This window comes from Solea senegalensis, linkage group LG16, assembly GCF_019176455.1.
Source record: "Solea senegalensis isolate Sse05_10M linkage group LG16, IFAPA_SoseM_1, whole genome shotgun sequence".
Lineage (NCBI taxonomy): Eukaryota > Metazoa > Chordata > Actinopteri > Pleuronectiformes > Soleidae > Solea > Solea senegalensis.
In genome coordinates this window covers 16011894-16032461 of record NC_058036.1, presented here as the reverse complement: position 1 = coordinate 16032461, position 20568 = coordinate 16011894, and the positions used below count along the sequence as shown (strand labels likewise).

General features: G+C 44.3%; 1 protein-coding gene across 1 annotated transcript; it reads right to left on the bottom strand.

Moving 5' to 3' along the window:
* palm1b (paralemmin 1b) lies at positions 1-19542 on the bottom strand. Its single transcript, XM_044047568.1, has 6 exons — positions 19072-19542; positions 6409-6451; positions 5671-5751; positions 1101-1216; positions 706-776; positions 1-448 (listed from the first exon to the last, which is right to left on the bottom strand). The coding sequence occupies exons 2-6, from the start codon at positions 6448-6450 to the stop codon at positions 69-71; spliced, it is 690 nt and encodes a 229-aa protein (XP_043903503.1). The 5' UTR covers position 6451; positions 19072-19542; the 3' UTR covers positions 1-68.
* Between the last annotated feature and the right edge of the window lie 1026 nt (positions 19543-20568).

The following is a 20568-nucleotide window of genomic DNA, read 5'->3' as shown; positions in this document are numbered from 1 at the left end:
CACACAGCTGCACAGACGCAGGTGTGCACTCATCCACAGACACACACACACACACACACACAGGCAGCTCACATGACCGTGCAGCACTTGCAGGTCTGTTTCTTCTCCTTTTCCTTCTCCCCCTCCTCACCACCTCCGTTGGCCTTCTCCTTCTCGGCCATGCTCCCGTTGGGCGGGGCCTGCTCTTCTGTGGCGGCCTCGCCCCCTGCTTTCCCCTCCCCGTCCTCGATCACAACAAACTCAGCCTTCACGTTGCCGTCCACGCCTTCCATTCCCAGCGCCGTGCCGGTCTCCTGCTCCTCGTCCACGGTCTTGTAGCCCATGAACACCAGAGTGACAGGGTTGTCTGCGCTAGCCTGGTCAGGACTGGGACCCAGCAGTTTGGCCTCAATGCCGGTCACCTCTCTCTTGGGGGTCTGACCAGAGGTCTGCACTACTCCATTTTCACCTACAGGGAGCACCAGAGCACCGTTGAGAGGGGTGGGAGAGTGCAGGGGGAAAGAGGGTGGTCAGGGTTAAGTAGGAGAGAGAGAGAAAGAAAGAAAGAAAGAAAGACAATATTGTTTTAATGGCCTCCGGCAGAGAGAGACAATTTAATAAAGCCAGTGAAGAGGCCATTATTTGGCTCACTTTTTCTTTTTGGACAGGCTGTGTTGCCATGGTTTCTAATGTGATCATATGTTGCCATGGATAATGAAAACTTACCTCCATTTTCTTTGGCCACGCCCTTACTTGCTGGCTCGTCTGTCTCCAGTTCTTCGATCTCTCGCTCCAGCCTGGCTCAGAAACACACCCATACACACACATTTTCAATTTGTAAGTGCACAAATAATACACTTGTTTTGTTTTTGTTTTAATACCTGTGTTTATCAAAAAGCCGTTACAACAATTTCTGCCCTTTCTATTTCTATTGAAACTCACCATTCAAATGTACAAACACTGTTCAGATATTCTTTAACATTTCTAAGGATGACACGTCACATGACATCAAAAACATCCCTGTTTCCTGAACATGGCTGCAGGTCAACAGAGTTACCAATCACATCCATGTTTTACACGCTTCACCTGTTGTGCACTGGAGAAGATTTAAAGATGCTGACCTGAGGATGACCTGCTCCAGAAGTTTGGTCTTCACCTCGTCCTCGTGCAGGCGCTTCTGAGTCTCCTCCTCCGCTGGAGCTCCATCTAACAACCAGCGCTCTCTCAGCGACTTTGACTGAAAAGTGGACACAGCAATATAAATGTTGACGTCGTTGTTTTTTTTCACTTTTCATTTGACTGCAGCTGATCCTGAGATTTCAGTTGGTTTAGTATAAACGTGTGTGTGTGCGATCTCGCCGAATGCTCCTTCAGAAGAGCTTAGTGACAAAGAACGACAGATAATCTACAGCAAAAATCAAGCACATTCACATTCACAGGCTGCTGCCTCTCAGCGTTTCTGTTGCACAAACACACACATTCACACACCGACTATTGCCAACGCTGTGTTGCCAAGTGGACTATGGCAGCCAGCCAGAGTATGAAGGCATCTGGCACTAAACAGAAAAGAAAAAAAAAAGAAAAGAAGCCAAAATAAGATATATTGTACTTAATTTAGCAGGGGATTTGAAATCAACACGAGAATCTGAAAGATAAACACAAACTAGTTCCAACCGTAAACCGCGTCAAACACTTCCTGGAGCTTGAAAACTAACGGATGAATGGATTTTAAAGGTTATCTTTTTTTAAATGATTACTGCAGAAACAAAGGGAATAAAATGAACATATGGTGGATTATTACTTCCTTCTCTCTTTTTTTCAATGTTTATTTCATTTATCAATTCCCTAACAGCCCTGTATCTGTATTATGACTCCCCGTCCACATTCCCTCCTGTAGATAAAGCTAATATCAAAGCAAATAACTGGCGTGCTTTAGGTAAATATAACAGTGCAGCTGTGAAAGACAACCCGTATGGAATAAAAGTGCATGGGAAATATAAAAAAAAAGCTCTTGTTTTCACGACTTTCCCTGCAAATGTGGACCTGTGCTTGACGTGAATTCCTCTCTGGTGATGCAACAAGAATTTCTATTGAAAAAAAAACACAACCTTTTTTTTTTTTCCCCTCTCGGACTCGAACCCCACCCCTTCCTCTCTCGCTGCGTTGCATCTCTGTCCACTACGAAGTTCACAAACTCCAGTTGGGTTGTGAATGTCATGGCGTGCCCCCTCCCCAATCTCTCTATGTTTATCGTGTTTCTATCTGTGAAAGTTGCCAGTTGTTCTGTTTTAACTCTTTCACTTTCATCATGAAGGAATTCTGGGCTCGAGACACCCAGCTGCACAGAGCTTTAAAGCACATACTTACACACAGTGTAATTCAACACTCTCCATACCCCAGCCCTGCGTGGTCTCCAGGGGACTGAATCTAACCCCACTCCCCTCCCCTCGCCACCGCTCTCTCACTCACTCACTTACTTTCTTTCAGTCTTGCTCGCTCTCTTGCCACACCTTACTGTCCTGATGCCCAACATCACTAATGCACACACACACACACACGTCAGCTCAGACGGTCGTAAAGCTGGAGCGCTGAAGCTGTGTCGCTCTTTCTCTCTCTCCATTGTTCTTGGGAGTAAAAGCTGCTAACGTAGCAGACAAAGGGCGGAACTCTCTCACGCACACACACATGCACAGAATTGACAGAACAGCTGTGAGGACAGGAACATTGTTGGGTTTTTTTTTCCTGTACTGCATTAGTCAACGTTTTATGCTTATTTGCTTTTTTCTATTTCTGTAGGGTAAACATCACCAGCAACGGCCCCAGAGAAGTTTTAAGAATGAGCTCGTACAGCTGTCCGAGGGGTGTTAACATGTTGTTTTTACACTTTGGGGGTTCGTACGAGTGACTTCAAGAGATAAATATGAGATTTAGAGTTGGAATTTCACACTACAAACCCCCAAATCATTATTCTTATCTAACTATTAAGAAACCAACTATTCCTTTGACAACACTGTGAAAACATGTCAATGGCAGCTGCCGTATTTTCATTCTGGAGCATTAAAGGAGTACTTTGTAGCTTTGTATTACTAGAATAGGTGTTTTTAAAAAATTGTGCTTCCCAACCTCAGTTTCCCCTGAGTCAAGAAATATTTTTTTTTTTGGTACGTGCCCACCAGTGACAATTCCGCACTTTTCAGACCCACTCGTAGGGGGCGGGACCTCATTCCCAGAATGTAAAATGTCGCTAACAGTTACGCTAACAGGACCAAGTGACACTGTTCCTGTTCCTTGCTAATAGTTACGCTAACAGGAACTACTTGGTCCTGTTAGCGTAACTGTTTGCAAAGATGGCGGACACTGTTTACACGAATGGAGCTATTTCTCCCCTTTTTCAAAAACACTACCCCTATTCTAGTAATACAAAGCTTCCTTTAATCGTCACATAATAAGCTGTGAGTTGTTAGATTTCGACGACATGCTGCCATGCCGAGGTTTTAATTGCAGGGACTGCTTGCATAATCATATCTGCCATGGTTTGCTAATTAAAAACAGACCCCCTTGCTAATGCTTTCCGTGTTAACAGCATTGTGTTATTATTACCTCATCTCGACATCGTGTCACGTGTACGTATGATGGTGTATTAGCGGTGAGGCAGGTACACCATTGAAAAAACACATGAGGAGTGTCAAAGGCGACATTTGTGGGCTTTACCACATGAATGCTGCCTCTGAAGAAGGAATTCTTGCTGTGGTTTGCACAAAGGACCTCATAATACTCCTGTGTAGCACGATTACACTTCCCCATGTGTATATGTCTCAGTATGTGCGTGTGTGTGTGCGTGCGTGCGAGACGAAAACGCGGGGTGCGGTGGGTGTAAGAGCCGTTTCCTGTTGGTGGGAGTGGGACAAAAATCTGTTTCCTCTGCCAAAGCCCTCTGCATTGTCCTGAGGCTTTTGTGTTCTTTTATGAAGCGACACACACAAAAGCGGTCACACTCGCGTACAGGCGCACATCGACAAAGGTTCGCTATATAAAAAGACAAAAAGTGAAAAGCGGGAGCACGCAAGGGCAGCGGCACAGCTCCCAAACCCTTTAACCACAAATGCACACTTGTCGGCACACGGAGCGCGTGCCCAACCGTTGCTTTTATCTGTGACCTGCCGAACTGTCAGGGGCTGAAATAGCCTATACACCTTGGAGCTGATATAATGAGTGTGTGTTTTGTAAGTGTATGTATGCGGATAAACAGCATGTGGAGGGGGCTGCCGGTGTTATCTGCTGTCTGCGCTGAACATTCCATCACAGCAGCAGTTAGGGAGTACCTCACCGTGTTGGGCTGACGTTTTTAAAAAGAACGTCTATGTTAGCGCGGGGGAGCTCGATTCCCGAAAAACATGTGACTGAGCAACAGCCCGTTTCCAGTTCAGATAAAGGTTATAGAGAGGCTTCTAATACTTCAGGCTGCACCATGCGGGAACTCTATTTAGAACTCCACTAATCTTATCAGGGTAACGGCTCCAGTAGGCTGAAAACAATGCTGAGTTTGGCAACGATTTTGCTAGTTCACAGAGAATCTTTAGGGGCCATGATTAATAAAAGATCTCACACAAAGACAACACGGGTTACTCCAGCGGTGAAATTGCATCTAAGATGAAGTGAAACCGACGCTGCTGTTGCTTTATGATTTGCTGAGCCACAAGGAAAAGGAGGCCTAGGAATGTGTTTTTCCCCTACAGCAGTGGGATAGACTGACTTTTCAAGCAGCAGATAAGCAGTATTGAGAATGAAATGAGCCAAAAAAAGCAACTTATTTTACCATTCACACTGTGTGTGTGTGTGCAACAAGTGCCTCCGTGAAGAATCCAGTCAAAACAAAACACAAGTTAATCTGGAATTCTGTCACACTGTTGTTGTTGTTGTTCCTTAGTGATTCAATGCAGTGAGATTTTGTGAATTAAAGTGAAGCTCTGAGATACGAGAAACGTGCCAATTTGTTTTTCATTCATTGGATTTCTTTCCTGGAACTGCTTTTGACTGATGTCAACTTCTGCCTATACCTGAGGTGGAAATAACAGATCAACTGGAAACATGTGTTCACGGCCAACAAGTGAGAACGTAAATGCATAAAAGCAACAGGAGGTGCTGGTGCACTGGAAGGCAGGAAGTGAAGCTCGGAGTGCATGTCGGGCTCCGTGGCAATTGCAGCCCAAGACAAAGCAATTTCTCCGGTGTCAAACCCGCGAGAACACCTATTTTTGGCTCAAACGGGTCCGGCGATACATCTGTAAATATCCAGGACTGAGTGAGTTACAGCGTAACGTCATTGATTGGTCTGGATAAGTTGGCAGTTCTTCTTCCCCAATGAGCACTAATGCTTTTTTGATACGGCGTTGGGGGTTTGCCAAATTCCGAAAGTGAATTACACAAAACGAGCCTGAAAACGAATGCTGAAAAACCCATCAGCTGACAGTGAGGTAAGACTTTTAAATGGTATAGTCATATAGGGTTTTAACCGCCTCTTATTGATCGTCGGAGTACAGTGAATTTGCACCGTATGGAAGAGCCTCACAACTTCACTTCCTGCTTTCACTGCAGCAAAATCAACCACCAACAAAAATCCAAACTAAAGCACTCTCACATTTGACGGTAGAGAATACGAGTGCGCGAGGAAGCGCGTCTGTCCGTTTGTACCTTGAGATGCTGGAGCTGCCTTCGGTCATCATCCAGCTGCCTCCTCTTGTTTTCAATCTCTGTCTGCTTCTTCCTTTTCTCCTGTTACCGTCACATAAACACACATATATACTGTACATGATGACACAGCAATACCAAGACGATTCTTTTCCCAGTGCTGTTGCTATTTATAAAAGTGGGCACGGGCGTTAATCACATAAATGAAAATGGAATCTCTCGTTGGCCATATAAGCATCAAAGCATTTGGATCATAACCCATCCCATAACATTTAATGGCCGTGCTTATTAATGTATGAATGCAGTGACTGCAAGTCTAAGTGATGCAAGCGAGAATGCAATGACAGAAAGAAAGAGCGGTTCTTATCGGTTACGGATTGTCCGTGAATATTCAATTAAACATTAATTTAGGAAAATGTGCACATGCAGGTCCGTGAAGAGTTATATTTATAGCCACAAGCCCAGAAATGTCCTTGATGCAGGCGGAAAGGGAAAGACATCCACCGTCACAAGGACAAGCTTACATCGAGCTGCGGCCGCTGCATTAGCTTTAGACGTCCACTAATGGGGAAGATGGGATCTAAAAGGTTGGATCATTACGACTTGGCAGTCAGGTCCTGACAAGCGCCGACGATTTGTCTGTCCAGCGAGTAGCTCGTCCTGATGTGCACTCAGCAAATGTATGCGTGTGTGTGTACATAGTGTACATGGAGTAGAGCAGAGTATATAGAAATAACTTACAGCAATGGCCTGGAGTCTTTCCTCTTGTGACACCTCAGCCATCCTGAAGGAGAGCGAGAGAGAGAAAACAGAGAGAGTTCCATGACCAGCAACACCAGAGACGTTACACACAGTGACGGACAACTCGCCTTAAATGAAGCCTTCATTCACCAGCCATGACTTCCCAGTGACTGAGGGTTAAATGTCTGTTTGTTTGCACTAAATCAGCGTCTCTTTCCTGTCACTGAAGGCATGCTAATGCACTAGCAGGGGCGCTGCTGGAGATTCCTGCTCTAATAGGTTCCAGACTGGGGCTCCAGGATGGAGGATGGACGGAAGCAGAGCTGAGGCCAGAAGGGAAGGACGGGCAACTTTAGCTCGTCGGGGACAAAGCTTTCACTTATATTATGCTCCCGACAAAAAAAAAAAAATCAGAGATCCAGGACAGGTCAGCCAGGACAGACATGATCTGGTCCAAGTAGAAAGTCCATTGTGAGTTCTGATGATATCAAACGTCATAATGAACATATTTATTTTTCACGTACATGGTGCATAAGGAGTCTCTTTTATTAGACGCATGTGTTCTAAGTTGTACACAGACCCTGCATCATCCTGCAGCGTGTCAGTAAGTGACCTTTTCCCATCACTCGTGAGACTTGTCATGTGACAAAGGGCAATTATCTCTCTGATTACTATGCCAGTGTGCGCACTAACATGCTTTTAAGACAAATCTGATCAAATATTTAGGGATATAAGGAATTGTGCTTAGAGGTCGGACAAAATTTGAAACTACAATAAGTTTCAAATTATGTAAAAGTCGACTTTTAAGATACAATTATCAGTGTACCGGCACCAAATACTGATACTTAACTGAAGATTTGCCATACCAGCATCACTATTTCACGAGTAGTGCGAACAAAGACGTTTTATTTTGGTAGCATTTTGTTTCACAATATAATCGTATATTATACATATGTGTATATTGTTATATATGTAATTATTATAACTCCATTTTATGATTTACAGATATCATCTGCTTTCCTTGGATTGAAATCTTTGTAGACGTAGTGAATAAAGCGTCACATCCACTTTTCCCACCATTTCCTTTGACAGACCAAATGATCAGGTGCTAACTGGATACAGGAAAAACAGAGCATTACTAGAGGTGAAATTCTAATATAATATCACAAATGTACATCTTAAACAAATGTATTACGTTTGCGCGGAGCAATCTGACCCCCGAAAATAAAGACACTTCATGGTTACGTCTTTGTGAAAAACCGACACACACTCAAGGCCAAGAAAAGAAGAGGACATCTGATTCTGATCTACAGCGCTTTTGTGAGTCTCTAAAAACATGCCGCGCGGAGCCTTTTCCAGCCCAAAGTGAAACTGTATCACACAACACATATGGTCTCCTCATTTCTCTGCGCCGCTCCAAACCAAACTCTGACACAACAAGTCTACATCATCACTCCACCTACACTTCTCCAGTGCCAATGAAATGTGTTGCGCTTGTGTCATTCCCTCTGATGAGTGGCCAGAAACCCAACTGTCCCCTGGTTAGCATTGCGCTTGCATCATTTCTCACTGATCTCGATCAAAAATAAATTGGGAGAAAAGCCCACATGTCCGCTATCTCATGCTTGCTGTAGGGCTGGTGCGGTTGCTACACTTTCTGTTCCCACAAAAGAAGTCACGCAGGGGCAAAAAGCGCTAAAAAAAAGGAAAAACCCACAACATTTTCTTTAATGTTTGTTATTTTACCATCCAATCTCTCGAGCTGTAAGACCTCAGGATTCTATTAGGACATTCTGTGACATGCAGGGTTCATGTGCACACTTTTTTTCAGCACGCACACACCACAATGCTCTCACGTCACCGTCACATGGAAGCCCTTTAGAGAAAATGTGAAACCAAAATCATCTGATCTAACCACCGAGTTCTTGCATAAGCACATGTATTGTACACAGAGGCAGATTGGTTCTCGTTTTCTCACTGAGCCAGCAAAAAAAAAACAACTAAAACAAATCACATCTTACTAATAAAGCAACTAGAATTATTCCTGTTTTTGTTGTGACTGAGTTTTTAGGCCTACTCTCTGACTAAATCCTCTCCCCTTCCCATCCCTCAGGTCATAGTGGAAACAGAGCAGTCATAGTTAACCGAGCATCTGGGAGCTCCTCTGGCTCAGTTCATTAGAGACTGGAAGTACTGGCAGGATTCGCTTCTTATTAAATGACTCACCATGCTGACCCGGGAAAGGTCACTGTGAGCATGAGCGCAAGAGAGAGAGATCTCAGCCACAGCTGACAGGAGAGCAGAGGCCCAGATGGAGAGAGCTGCATGTCATTCTTTTAAAAAGATGCAGAATTTAGCAGCATTTATCATTTTAGCAGGTGAAGGAGTGAATATTCCTCCCCTCGTCATTCGCTTCCAAAACTAAAGATGTTTAGTGGAGCTGCGACGCTCATTCGATTATTATTTGATTACTGAATAAAACAACCATTTTGATTATTGATGAATCATGAGTGTTTTTTTCAATAATTAAAAAAAAGCTTTGGGATTTTTCAGCTTCTTAAAAGTGAAAATCATGAAACTAAAAAAAACAACAAAAAGAAATCATTAAACTGAATAATTTTGGACAAGACGGAGAAAATAATAATTTCCAACGTTTTTACGGACTAAACGAGTCGTACATTTTACACACTGCACCATTGAAGTCAAATTACATGAGCAGTGAAAAATGGCTCAATGATGATGCGAGGTATACAGCAAAATTCACGCTTCATCAAAACACATTATTCATTCACAAATAGCCGTGTTGAGCTTTAGTAAGAAGCAAATAAAATGATATACGGTAGCTGAGAACATAATTCCAGTGGGGGCTGAACAATTAAATCATTTTCAAGTCAAAGAATGAAAATGAGCAAATTGTGTGAAAGTCTGCACTATGTTGTACGGCACACTTAACTCAGGCTTTACGCTTAGCTGTTAATGGTTTCAAATCAGAGGTCTCAAACACTTAATATCAATGTCACACCGGGACAAGGACCCAACTGAAAAAAATAAACAAACATGAAAAAAAGTGCAACAAAAAGAAACTCAGAAGAGGGGAAAACTACAAAAATTGGCTAAAGCTAACACCACTCTTTTGAGGGTAAAACTGACCAAAAACAGCTAAAGCTAACAAACAAAACCACTCAGTAGCAAACAAAAGTACAAAAACCCAACGAGACAGCGGCATGGAGAAAATACTGAGCATTCCTGACAAGACACAGGCGTTTCGCTGGTTCACAAGACGAGACAAACTGGCAACAGACAAAGGCAAGCGCAGACCATAATATACACACGGTAATGGGGAACAGGTGGAAACAATCAGGGCGGGGCAGACAATCAGACTGGTGGGAAAACACAAGGGGAAGGGGCAAGTCACCTGGAACGAGAGGAGAGAGAAATTTCAAAATAAAACAGGAACCACAAGACAACATTGACATAAGACACCACCAGCTTTCTTGGCCATGACAATCAAGTTATAATGACTTTTTTTGTGTGTAATATATTAATTTTGCATGATAAACACCTTTATATTTTAAACTATATGGATGGAGATTCGTCTATATTAACAGAGACTTTGACTTTGAAATGCTGCAGAAAACACCACTCATGAACAGTTAATCCCGCCCCCCAACTTTACGTTCTCATCCTTGCTTCATATTTTAATAGAATCTCATGGTTAGACATTTGTAAATACTCAACTGAGGTTTGACTTACTATTAATGAATAATATTGCAAATCAAAAATTGTATAACGACAACAAAGGTCATTTCATTTCATTGTCATATCTGAAAAATCCCAATGATCAACTCCTCCCAACCCCCTCCGATAACAAGATGCACATCTGTTCGGGCTAATTAATACACTAGACCTTCACAGTGTTTGTTTATAATTCCAGCTACACATTTGCCACACACCATTAACCAAATGAGTTTGGTTTTCTTTAGTAAATACGACGTGCGATTATACATTTATTGCCCACAATTACAATGGAACATTTGCTTCATCGCGATATATCACGCGGCCACAAGTGAGCAACCTCTGTCTACAAGTGAAAGTTGTGCTAAAGGCTCATTAGTCGTGTGTCCTGGTGCCGCTCATAAATTATGGACACGCGGGGAGAAAGGAAAGCAGACGCATAGACAAGCATCTTTGCTGCATAGTTCATTATACTGTAATTACATTTGTGGCCATGAATGGAAGGCGTCCAGACGGCAGGCAGTCACTCACGGACACACTGAGACACAGAAATATGATGGATAAAAAATACAGTCAGACGGGGTGAGTGGCGATAGCTGAGTGACACACGCATTAACTGGTTGTTTTTGACAGCATGTCAAAGCAGGTGCATGGCATAAGTAGTCAGGGAAGCGAGCTAATGACCGGCCCTATTCCCCCCGCAGAGTGCGCCGCCCCTGTAGCATTTCCAGGAACACATTAACTGGCTCGCACAGTGCGCCAGCATCCTCTTCTAATAGCATTGTGTTCGCAGTCTTCTGGCAACCAGCAGTCACTTTACACACACTTTCTATCTGCACTGAAATACCCTCAAAGTGATTACCGTAATGCCTATGGATCTAAATGTACATATATATATGTATAAAAAAACCTGCTGAGTATTTGTTGAAGGATGTTTCAAACTCCTTTCCAAGGTGTGAACAATGTGTTTTCCTCGGACTGAATTGTCAGAATAATTATAGCATCACACGCACACTTTGTCCAAATATTGTCCTTGCTGTGACATAAATGCCACTTGTGTGTTCACTATTTACGCTGCACAGTCTGGGAGCGAGAAGGTCATGTTGTTCTGTGCATGAGTCACATCGTGCGACTGCAGGACAGATCATCGGGCCATTTGTCCGCGTGTCGTCGCGTAGCAGTAGTGGCAGATTACACCAGGTCTCGCCCGCCGCTAATCCAGGATTGTCTAAAACTAACACCACGACAATCTGGAATTCGAGACACTGGGGCTATCCTTTGAAAATGAATTACTGTGCTTTAAATGCATCTGATTAGTGAAGGAGGAGCCCTGATTAAAATGTCTGCGAACCGGACAGCGTAGGCTGTACTGAAAACTGTTAAGAGGCTTGTTGCTAACCATTCAGAATCTAAAGAGACAGAGGAGGGAAAAAAAAACTGAAAGACATTTGAGGAGGACAATGTGAATTCCATCTCAAATGTTGCTGCCTGAAGTCAGCTGCGTTTTCACCGAAAAAGCTCACAAATAAACTGCCACGAATGGTCCCACAAACACCGCTCATCTAATAACCTTCTAATAGCTGCAATCTGAAAAGGAATTGTGCTCAGTCGGGTGTTGAGGAACCTTTTCACTGATATTGTGCAGCTGCAAAGTAAAAAAGATGTAAGATGAAACAGAGAGACAGTCGAAGACAAAAAAAACCACACCATTTCTTAGCCATGTAGGTCTGACTTTCCCGTTGACCGTTACGTCACGTTAAAACCAAACGGTGAGCGGCGCGATGGGAGGGTTTTTACGCCGCCGCTGAGGAAATTCTGGTGCAGAAGTCTGACTGCAGCATGACTAAAAAACATGTACACGCAGGAGTAATCGGACTATGAATGGCATTATCCAGGTAACATTCAGAAAATCTAATCAGCGTCGTCTCGGAAAACGTCTCCTCTTCATGAAGAGCAATGACGATGAAAATGACCCTTGAGATGAATGACCTGTGTCCTGCATGTCAAAAGTGAGAGACTCTGTCGAAGGAGACTAGGCCCAAATCCCATTCACACTGGCTTTGTTGGAGTGGCACTGGAGTGTCTCCTTCTCTCTACTCCCCACTTCCACGGCTTCCTTCCTTCAGGCCAGAGGAGCACCGGGACAACAATGCTCCTCCCTGCCTCTCTTTTCGACTCCCGGGCCACACACTCACACACACATGCACAGCTTCTCTGCATCCTTCAATCAGAGCCACAACAGAAACTGTGTCAAACCCAATAAAAACTGACGGACGTCCGCTGAGGTCACATGTTAGTATTTCCAGGGATCAGGAGGGTAAAAAAAAAAACATCTTTCCCAGAGGTCGCTAATAAATAATGGCACAAGTGAAACTGGTGAGAAGGTCGAGTCGGTTCTGACATCATATTTAGTCCAGTGTCAATTTATAGCACAAAAAAAAAGTCATTTTGCCTCTGTTTTGCCTTCATTAACAGAAGATGTAAAACAGGGAGCATTTATGTGTATACAGCAGCACAGCATGGGCGGGCGGGGCAAGAAATGTTCATCCAGAACGAAATAAAAATACGGAGGCCAAAATAACCTGACATTGTCGACGACATGAGCGGAGTTCTCAGCATCCGTCGAGCTCCAAAAGTGTGAGATCACAGACTGATACACTACGCGGTATCATCGCTCTCCGCCTGGTGCGTGCCGACATCTTTCAAACTCTCCGCCTCCTGTGTATAAATAGCCTTCGAGTGTAACCCTAACACACAGACATGAAAAGTCTATAGTCCTCTGACCTCGGATGATTATTTCAGGACATAACAAATCTCCTCCAAAGCTACATAATACCTTGTACAAGATTTTTTTTTACTACAAAATAATCTATTATTGTCACAAGTTGGTTAGCATTTCCCCATCACTATGCCGACCGACTGTCAGAAGTTGCCAGCTTGGATACGCTCGAGAGTGTTTGGTTGTTTTGGACATTTACCAAAATGATTGTTCTGCCCCCTGGAAGACTCTGCGCCCGAGACATCCTCGCCGCGTGTCTCTTCTCCCTGGATACCTTCTCGTCGATTCGCCTTATGCCTGCACTTCTTCGCTTGGCCACACCCGCCCTTCATTAGTTCTGCGACACTAAACCTTTACACTGCCCCGATCTCTGCCTTTTTTTTTAAATTTTATGAGGACGCATGCTGAGTCTACAGCTCTTGTGGCATTTCACTGATCCCCGTGTTGCCATAGTTCAGCTTGTAGACGGCACGGGGAATGGCATCAAGGCCTTAAAGCTCCGCGCCCAGGAGCAAAGGTTAATGCAAAGACAACGTGGGATATTGGCAAGATATTAGAGGCTTCTGGTCAGCAGATAATGAGGGTAAGCAATGGCCATACAAAGAAGTGGAGCTGCAACGATTCTCGGCACTAATTGATCCGTTTTTCAGTTAGTTAAGACTGATTTTATGGCATCAAGTTCCATGACGGCATCATAGTATGGTTCCTTGCCCATCTGTGGTACAAAGAGAATCCAAAAGGAGAATACAGATTGGTCAACCTTGAGATGATACCGTGGATGACCGTACTTTTTGGCTTCTGGAAGTTTGGCCTCTTCCGATTGGTCAAATTTCACGATATCTCGCACTAATCTACGCTAACGTGGTTTTGGATGTCCGTGGAAGCGAAGCAAATATAGTCATTTGCCCGGTAAAGTGTTAAATTATTCATCTGAATCAAGTAAATCCAAAAGTACTCTCAGGCGTCGCTTTATAGATAAAGGAAAAAAACATAACCAGGAACCAGGAACAGGGACATTTTTGGAGTATGCTTCTCGTAGCCATGAGGAAATTGAATTTACATGCAGGGCACTTTGCACTTGTGGTTGTCACTTGGATTAACGGCAAGAACACACACACAACAAAAGAGCGGAATCTTGAATCTTGAATCCGCTCCAGAGAAAAAGGTCAACCTCCTCCCTCTTTGACACACACGAGCAACTCCGAGCGACTCTCTGCCTTTGTCGAAGGGTTACTGCCTCCAATCCGAGGTGAAGTATGGACAACAGCAGCAAATCGTCTTAAGTAAACCCAAACTGGCTCCAGCGTCACATTAGGAATCTGGATGTTGAGTGATTAAAGTATTGGAATTCGTTTTAGAGTTATCCTGCGAACCTGGAAAAGCAACGTTACAGCATTAGCATCAACATCACCTGCTGACAGCAGCTTTTATGTACACAGACAGACCATTTCCATAGTATATTCCATACAGCCTCTTTAGCACTGTTGTGGCCTCTAGTAAACTCCGGATATAGGAAGCCTGCGCACTTGCATTATTGGAGCAGCCATCGGGCATTAACACAGGAACCATTAGGACAAATAGGAGCAAGATCCCAGTCCTCACTTACTATAATGCTCTCACGAGGCTCACGCAAAGCAAAAAAGTCTATTTCATTTCCCAGGTGTATGTTAACTAGAGCTGAAACAATGAATCGATTATTAATAAACTATTTTGATCACGGATGGATCAGTTCGCAGCTTTTTTTCCACGATTAAAACAAGATAAATGTGAGTATTTTCTTCATTTCTTCGCTGTGGAGAACCATGAAATCATTAAAAGTGAATCATTTTGGTTTGTGGACAAAACAAGACCTTTGAGAACATCATTATGTCCAGGTTTGACGCACGCCATCAACATTTTTTTAAGCTTCTCTGATATTTTAATGGACCAAACGGCTAATCGATTAATCAAGAAAATAATCCACAGATGAATCGGTTATGAAAATAATCGTTTAGCTGCAGCTTTCATGATCTCGACTATTCCATCTCCTTCTTCTCCTGCGACTGGAAGTTCATGCAGAGTGTGTGTGTGTGTGTGTGTGTGTGGTGGTCACAATAATCTACAGACCAAAAAAGGCTGCTTATCAATAGTCTATTTGATTTATTTTTTTTCCAAAAACACTGATGATCATCATATGAGTGTGAGCTCATGAGTTTTGGGAGGAGTGTGTGTCTCTCTCTCTCTCTCTCTCTCTCTGTCTAGCTCTAGCTCGCTCTCTCACAAACACACAGCACATTTCCCTCTGGGATTAAAAACGATGTATGGACAAGAAAATGACAATTTATCTGAAGACTAGCTCTGCTGGGAAGAGAACGGGGGAAAAAAGAACACACACACACAAACAAATCATCTATTGCTTTATCTGTCATGACATAGCAGCTTGGACGGGGAGCTGTAATGAGAGATACTCGGGGAGAAAGAAAGAAGAGGAGACTATGCAGGAGGAAAAGAGGAGTCAGAAATTAATAGATAGAGGGGAAAAGAAACACAGAGACCGAAAGGGCAGAGTGGAGTTATCTAATAATATCACACCACAGAGCCCAGATGTTACTCCTTATCACTGTGCTTGCTGAGCAGGCATCGACTTCCACTTCCTCTTTCACTCTGCTCTACAGTCCTTCCGCAAAAAGCCAGTAAACGTGAGGGGCTTCTGCAACGCACGCCATTTATTTTCCGCGAGGAAACTGATCCGATTCCATCGGCACAGCATGAATGGTTTCTTAATGACAGCGCGGTCAGTCGGGGTAATTAGGAATATCCATCACTCAGGCAGCAGGATATGGGCCCGTGAGATCAGGGCTGCTGTCATTTGGTAATGACATGGCGATGCCACGTAACACGTGAGCATGATCAAGTCCAATATCTCACACTTCTTCCTCCTTATCTGTTACATAAACATTTGTGTTTGAAGCATTTACCATTTGCCATTTTTCAAAAAGAAGTCACAGATATCTTTCTTTTACAGCGTGTTGCCGGTGCTTAGTGACAGATTTGGGGTTCAAGGATTTTTTTTTTTATTTTGTGATATTCGATCATGTGAATTTGGCCAATATCTGTCTATTTGGTGTGTCAACTGACTCCTAAAGGAGAAATATCAATTTTTTATATATCAAGCAGCTGAATACTAACTTTATTGGTCTTTGCTGCCGGGAATGAGTTGTCGGGGGTATTGTTTTTCCTCTAAAATCTGCCTCCTGCTGTGTCATGCCGTAGAGAATGGTGATGGTAAAATTGTGCAGTGAGCCGAAAAGATGACAAGAAATTGATTGCAGAATCAGAAGCACACAAAATAATTTTCTATGGGGATGGGGTATGGATTAAGGAGGAACCCATTGAACTACAAGCCCACTGTGTAAGAATTAGCGACGTCTCCTCTGCTCAGGCCTCCCTCTCCCAAGCTCGTTACGGAACCACAGTGGCCTTTGCAAACCAGACAGGATATGATTTGTCTTCTTGTGTGTAGTTCACTTCCACTCGCTCCGGCTAGTTTGTCCACGCGGGCTGCTGTAGAGGGGCGTGAAGTCCATGTAAAACGATGTCTATACACTCTGTAGTGATCTGCCCTTTTCAGCAACCCCCCTTTAAACATATTATTATTTGTGCCAAATGAGCCTCAGCAGCACTGTCATGTCACTTGGATGTCCTCCACCTTTTTAAGTGTGTTTATCGGGAGCTGTTAGTGCGTGTGCTCTTTTTAGCAGCACTCCTACACGTCAAGGAGCTGCTCAGTACGAACAGGTTTTATGCCAGTCCTACTCACTGGGGATTTCTTTGAGCACGACCCGGGCTTCAGGGCGTACTGAAGGGCACTCTGGATATAGACGGTATAGTAAAAAGTGTCACTCATTCACATTTCCCCTTATTTTTCACTGACGCTCCGGTTCCCCGGCCCGTCTCCTCTCTCTGAATGAGTGAAAGCAGATCTATCCCAGTGCCTGTCTGCCAGTACAGGAGACAGTCACCCGACACATAAACACCAGTGGCAGCCTCCGCATTAAAACCACTCGAGGCTCAGCTTCAGCTGTTCTCTATGCGACGGCACCGGATAGGTTTTTTCGGTGATTGGACAAACACGGCAAAAGCGTCACTTCCAGGGAAGCTCGGCTTCTCTCGGAGTCGAGGCTCTGACACTGACACAGTAAATAAAAACACTATTAAAGCATTTCACTTTTACATTATTATCACATCTCCCTGCTCTAGTTGTCCATTTGCAGAATTTATGTAAGTATTTATGTATAAACAAACAGCTGGGCCTGCAAAAAGCTTCCCCTGTTTCAAAGACCAGCAACCACCACTGGATCATTCTGTTTATCTTCTCACTTAACTCACAGGGTGACTCATCAGTGGTTGCTTTACCTCTCACAAATCCTTACTACAGCCGACTTTAAGGCCACGTGGTGTCATTTTTGCCATTATTGTGGCGACGTGCACATTAATCAGCTTTAGCGACGCTTTTAAAGTGTGCATTGAGTCATCTGTGTCCTTCTTTCACGCTGAGTTTTTGAGTGTATTTTTATTAGGTGACAATAAAGTCACTGGAGCTAAACGCAGTCATCCCTTGATTGGAGTGGATATGATCGGGGACTCAAGCAATACCTCAAAATAGAGCTTATTAAATCAGCTCATTTCAACAAACATGCATATCAACAGGTGGACGATGACAGAAGTCACAAGCCATATTTATTTCCTCAGCCTTTCCAGGAATCAAACAGGTTTCCCCTCGATGTCCGGTCCACACCGAGGAAAACCCACTTATACATTCCCTCAGAAATGTAACGGGTGTGTTCCGTTTATGGACTCGGTGCCGTCACCGTGCACTTGCTGGTGTCGTCATCGGTTCGCGAGACAGCAACCTAGGACGGGGGAGACAATGGAGTTCCCGACCAAACGTAAACACGCTCTTTGTCTGGTGGTGCCGACACCTGCTGTGATCAAACATAATCACATCATCTGAGGTGGAAATAGAAACAGCTCCTGTGACGACCCCTGGAGAAAACCACTCCTCTCTCTCTCTCTCTCTCTCTCAGGAACCTGATTAGAAGGAGTTTGGTCACCAGTAAATTCACCTCACCTGGTCTGGCTGGTTAAACACAAGCCTCGTTAAACACAAGCCTATAAGCGATGAGTGGATGTGTGATATTCTAACTTTAGAATATAGTTTTCTATGAATCATAAGCACCAAATATCTCTGCTCTGTATGTTTGGCATCAGTAGATCGATGCTGTGATATCGGTATCAGTATCGGTGAGCCATCTCTAAAGGCTGTATGTGATATTCTGGGAGGATGGAGGCTCCATCACTAGGGGCAACCTGAACTGAAATTCATCCGAGCAGAAGCAACCCAGGCTGACACGGATGCACAGCCTCAATCTATACCGTCCACAGCCTTGACCACTGCGCCGCACGGTGTACATTCCAGACAGGAGTATGTAATGGCCAAGGTTCATCAGCTCACGCGCGCCATGTTGGAGCACACCGCTCACATCACAACACAAGAACAGAACAGAACACCCTGTTACTCTCTTCTCCTCTCGCCCGTGCACAACTGGCGCCACAGGGCAATTCAACATCCAAGGCAAACAAAAAAAAAAAAACAGAGCCATCCTAATAATCGATTCTACATGATGCATGGATCAAAAGGCGCTCGCGCTAACGTGTTACACCTGTCGTCCTGGCTGCAGGAGACTCGTGCAGTGCTACAGTAAAAGCGGCCCTGTAGGCATTTCACAGCAAAGAGGATGTTGACATGACATAATAACGCAGCCATGACATGAGCGAGGTTGTTATTTTGTGATGTGCACGTACAGTATCGTGCCTCGAAAGATGCTGCGCCTCCCATGAGCCCCGGTTGTAACCTCGCGCCGTTAATAAGGCAGCGACCCACGCACTGTTTACATTAACATTTAAGAGACACCACCGATATTTGACTTTTCTTTCTCCTTTTCTTTTATTAGTCATCCTCCTCTGTCAGATGCAGAGGAGGTTGCTGGCGGGCTGGGAAGCTTAAATATTGCGCCGCTGCTGCACATCCAGCCTCCGGACAAATCACCCGAAAGCAGGTCGGCCACGGTGGAAAGAACCGCCGCAAACTCAACAAAATCACGACTTACTCAGTTGCAGATCCGCAGATGTTTTCCCAACAGGGTGTCTTCTTGTTTATTTCTCAGCGTCAATCCGGAATTCTCTGCCAGCCCTTCCTCTCCTCCTTCTCCTCCTCCTCCTCCTCCTGCTCCCTCTTCTCCTCCTCTTCTTCTTCTCCTTCTTCCTCCTCTGAGTGACTGGCACGCTTGACTGTTAATGGTGAGGTGATGCCGCGGGCAGCCTGCGCGCACAGCCCGACAATAACAAAGCGCAAATGGATTCCTCTCGAGCGAGAAAGACGCGCGACGGAGGTGGCGGCTCCGCTCTCGCTGCAAATCTCATGGGCTGTGGATGATGGGCGTCGTCTGAAGCAGGTTGTAGTCTAGTGACTTGGTGTATGGGTGAGAGACAGAGAGAGAGTGGGGAGTGCAGAGGGGGAAAAGGATACGCCTCCCCTGCCTGGTGGAGATAATGGGGCCCTGCGCTGCTGGCGCTGACAGAGATATGGGTCCTCCTCTCCAAACGGGGGCCCTGCTGGCTCTGCTCCAGCCTCCAGCCTTATCATATGACGTCCGAGGAACCGAGCTATCTTCTTCATGTTGTGGGGACCGCAGTGTGTTTACACACTCACATAATGGGGACCTGTCTTCCTTATGGGGACATTAAGCAGGTCCCCATACATTATTACATTTTCAGGTGAAGACATGTTGTATGGTCAGGATGAGGTTAGGGTAAGGTCAGTAGAAGTTATGGTTAAGGTTAGAGTATGTCTCTAGGAAACAAATGTATGTCAATGTAATGTCCTCTGAAGCCATGGAAACCAGACAGCGCGTGTGTGTGTGTGGGGATAGAGAGCCAAAAAATTGGGTTCAGATCCAACAGAAAACTTCTTTCAACCCTGCTGCCCCACTTCCCCACCTAGTGGTGGGGATGGTCAACGTCATCGCTCCCACAGATTTGACTCCACAACATAAATATCCTCAGGCTCTGAGACTGAATGACTGCATAGCCTCAAGCTGTGATTTTGAGCTGAGAGTGGGCGATTGTCTCTCAGCCAATCGTGCTATTTTTGTCACCGAATTAAATAAAAGAAGCACACGGGCTACTCAGTGCAACATTTAAATAAAGAAAACACGAACATAATAAAATTGCTTGTATTCATTTAATTTTTTTTCTGACAAAAAAAACATCTCTGACTCACTCACAACACCTGCACCTGCACTGGACATCCAGCAGATGGTGCTCGTTCTGCAGCTATGTTTTTCAGTGGTTTTGAAAACCTATCTGAAGCTAACAGCTTACACACAACTGAACACTGGAAACAGCAGCAGCAGCAGCAGCAGCAAATATTTGCATTATTTTACTCTCCTGCACTGTTCAAGAACCAAAGCTTTGTAAATCTCTATTTACAACATTGGATGTTTATAACAAAACCAGCAGTTTTTTAATAGGAAAACAAAATGTCCTTATTATTACTTATTATGAGTAACTCTTTCCCAGTAAGAGGCTGACTGAGGAAGCATGTT

Bases quoted from the DNA above. Each gene is read 5' to 3' on its own strand.
- palm1b (XM_044047568.1), bottom strand. From the start codon at position 6,450: ATGGCTGAGGTGTCACAAGAGGAAAGACTCCAGGCCATTGCT. The intron at 1,217-5,670 runs GTACAAACGGAC...TCCACTTTTCAG, and splicing joins GGCAGCTCCAGCATCTCAAG to TCAAAGTCGCTGAGAGAGCG. The intron at 449-705 runs GTAAGTTTTCAT...TGCTCCCTGTAG, and splicing joins CGTGGCCAAAGAAAATGGAG to GTGAAAATGGAGTAGTGCAG.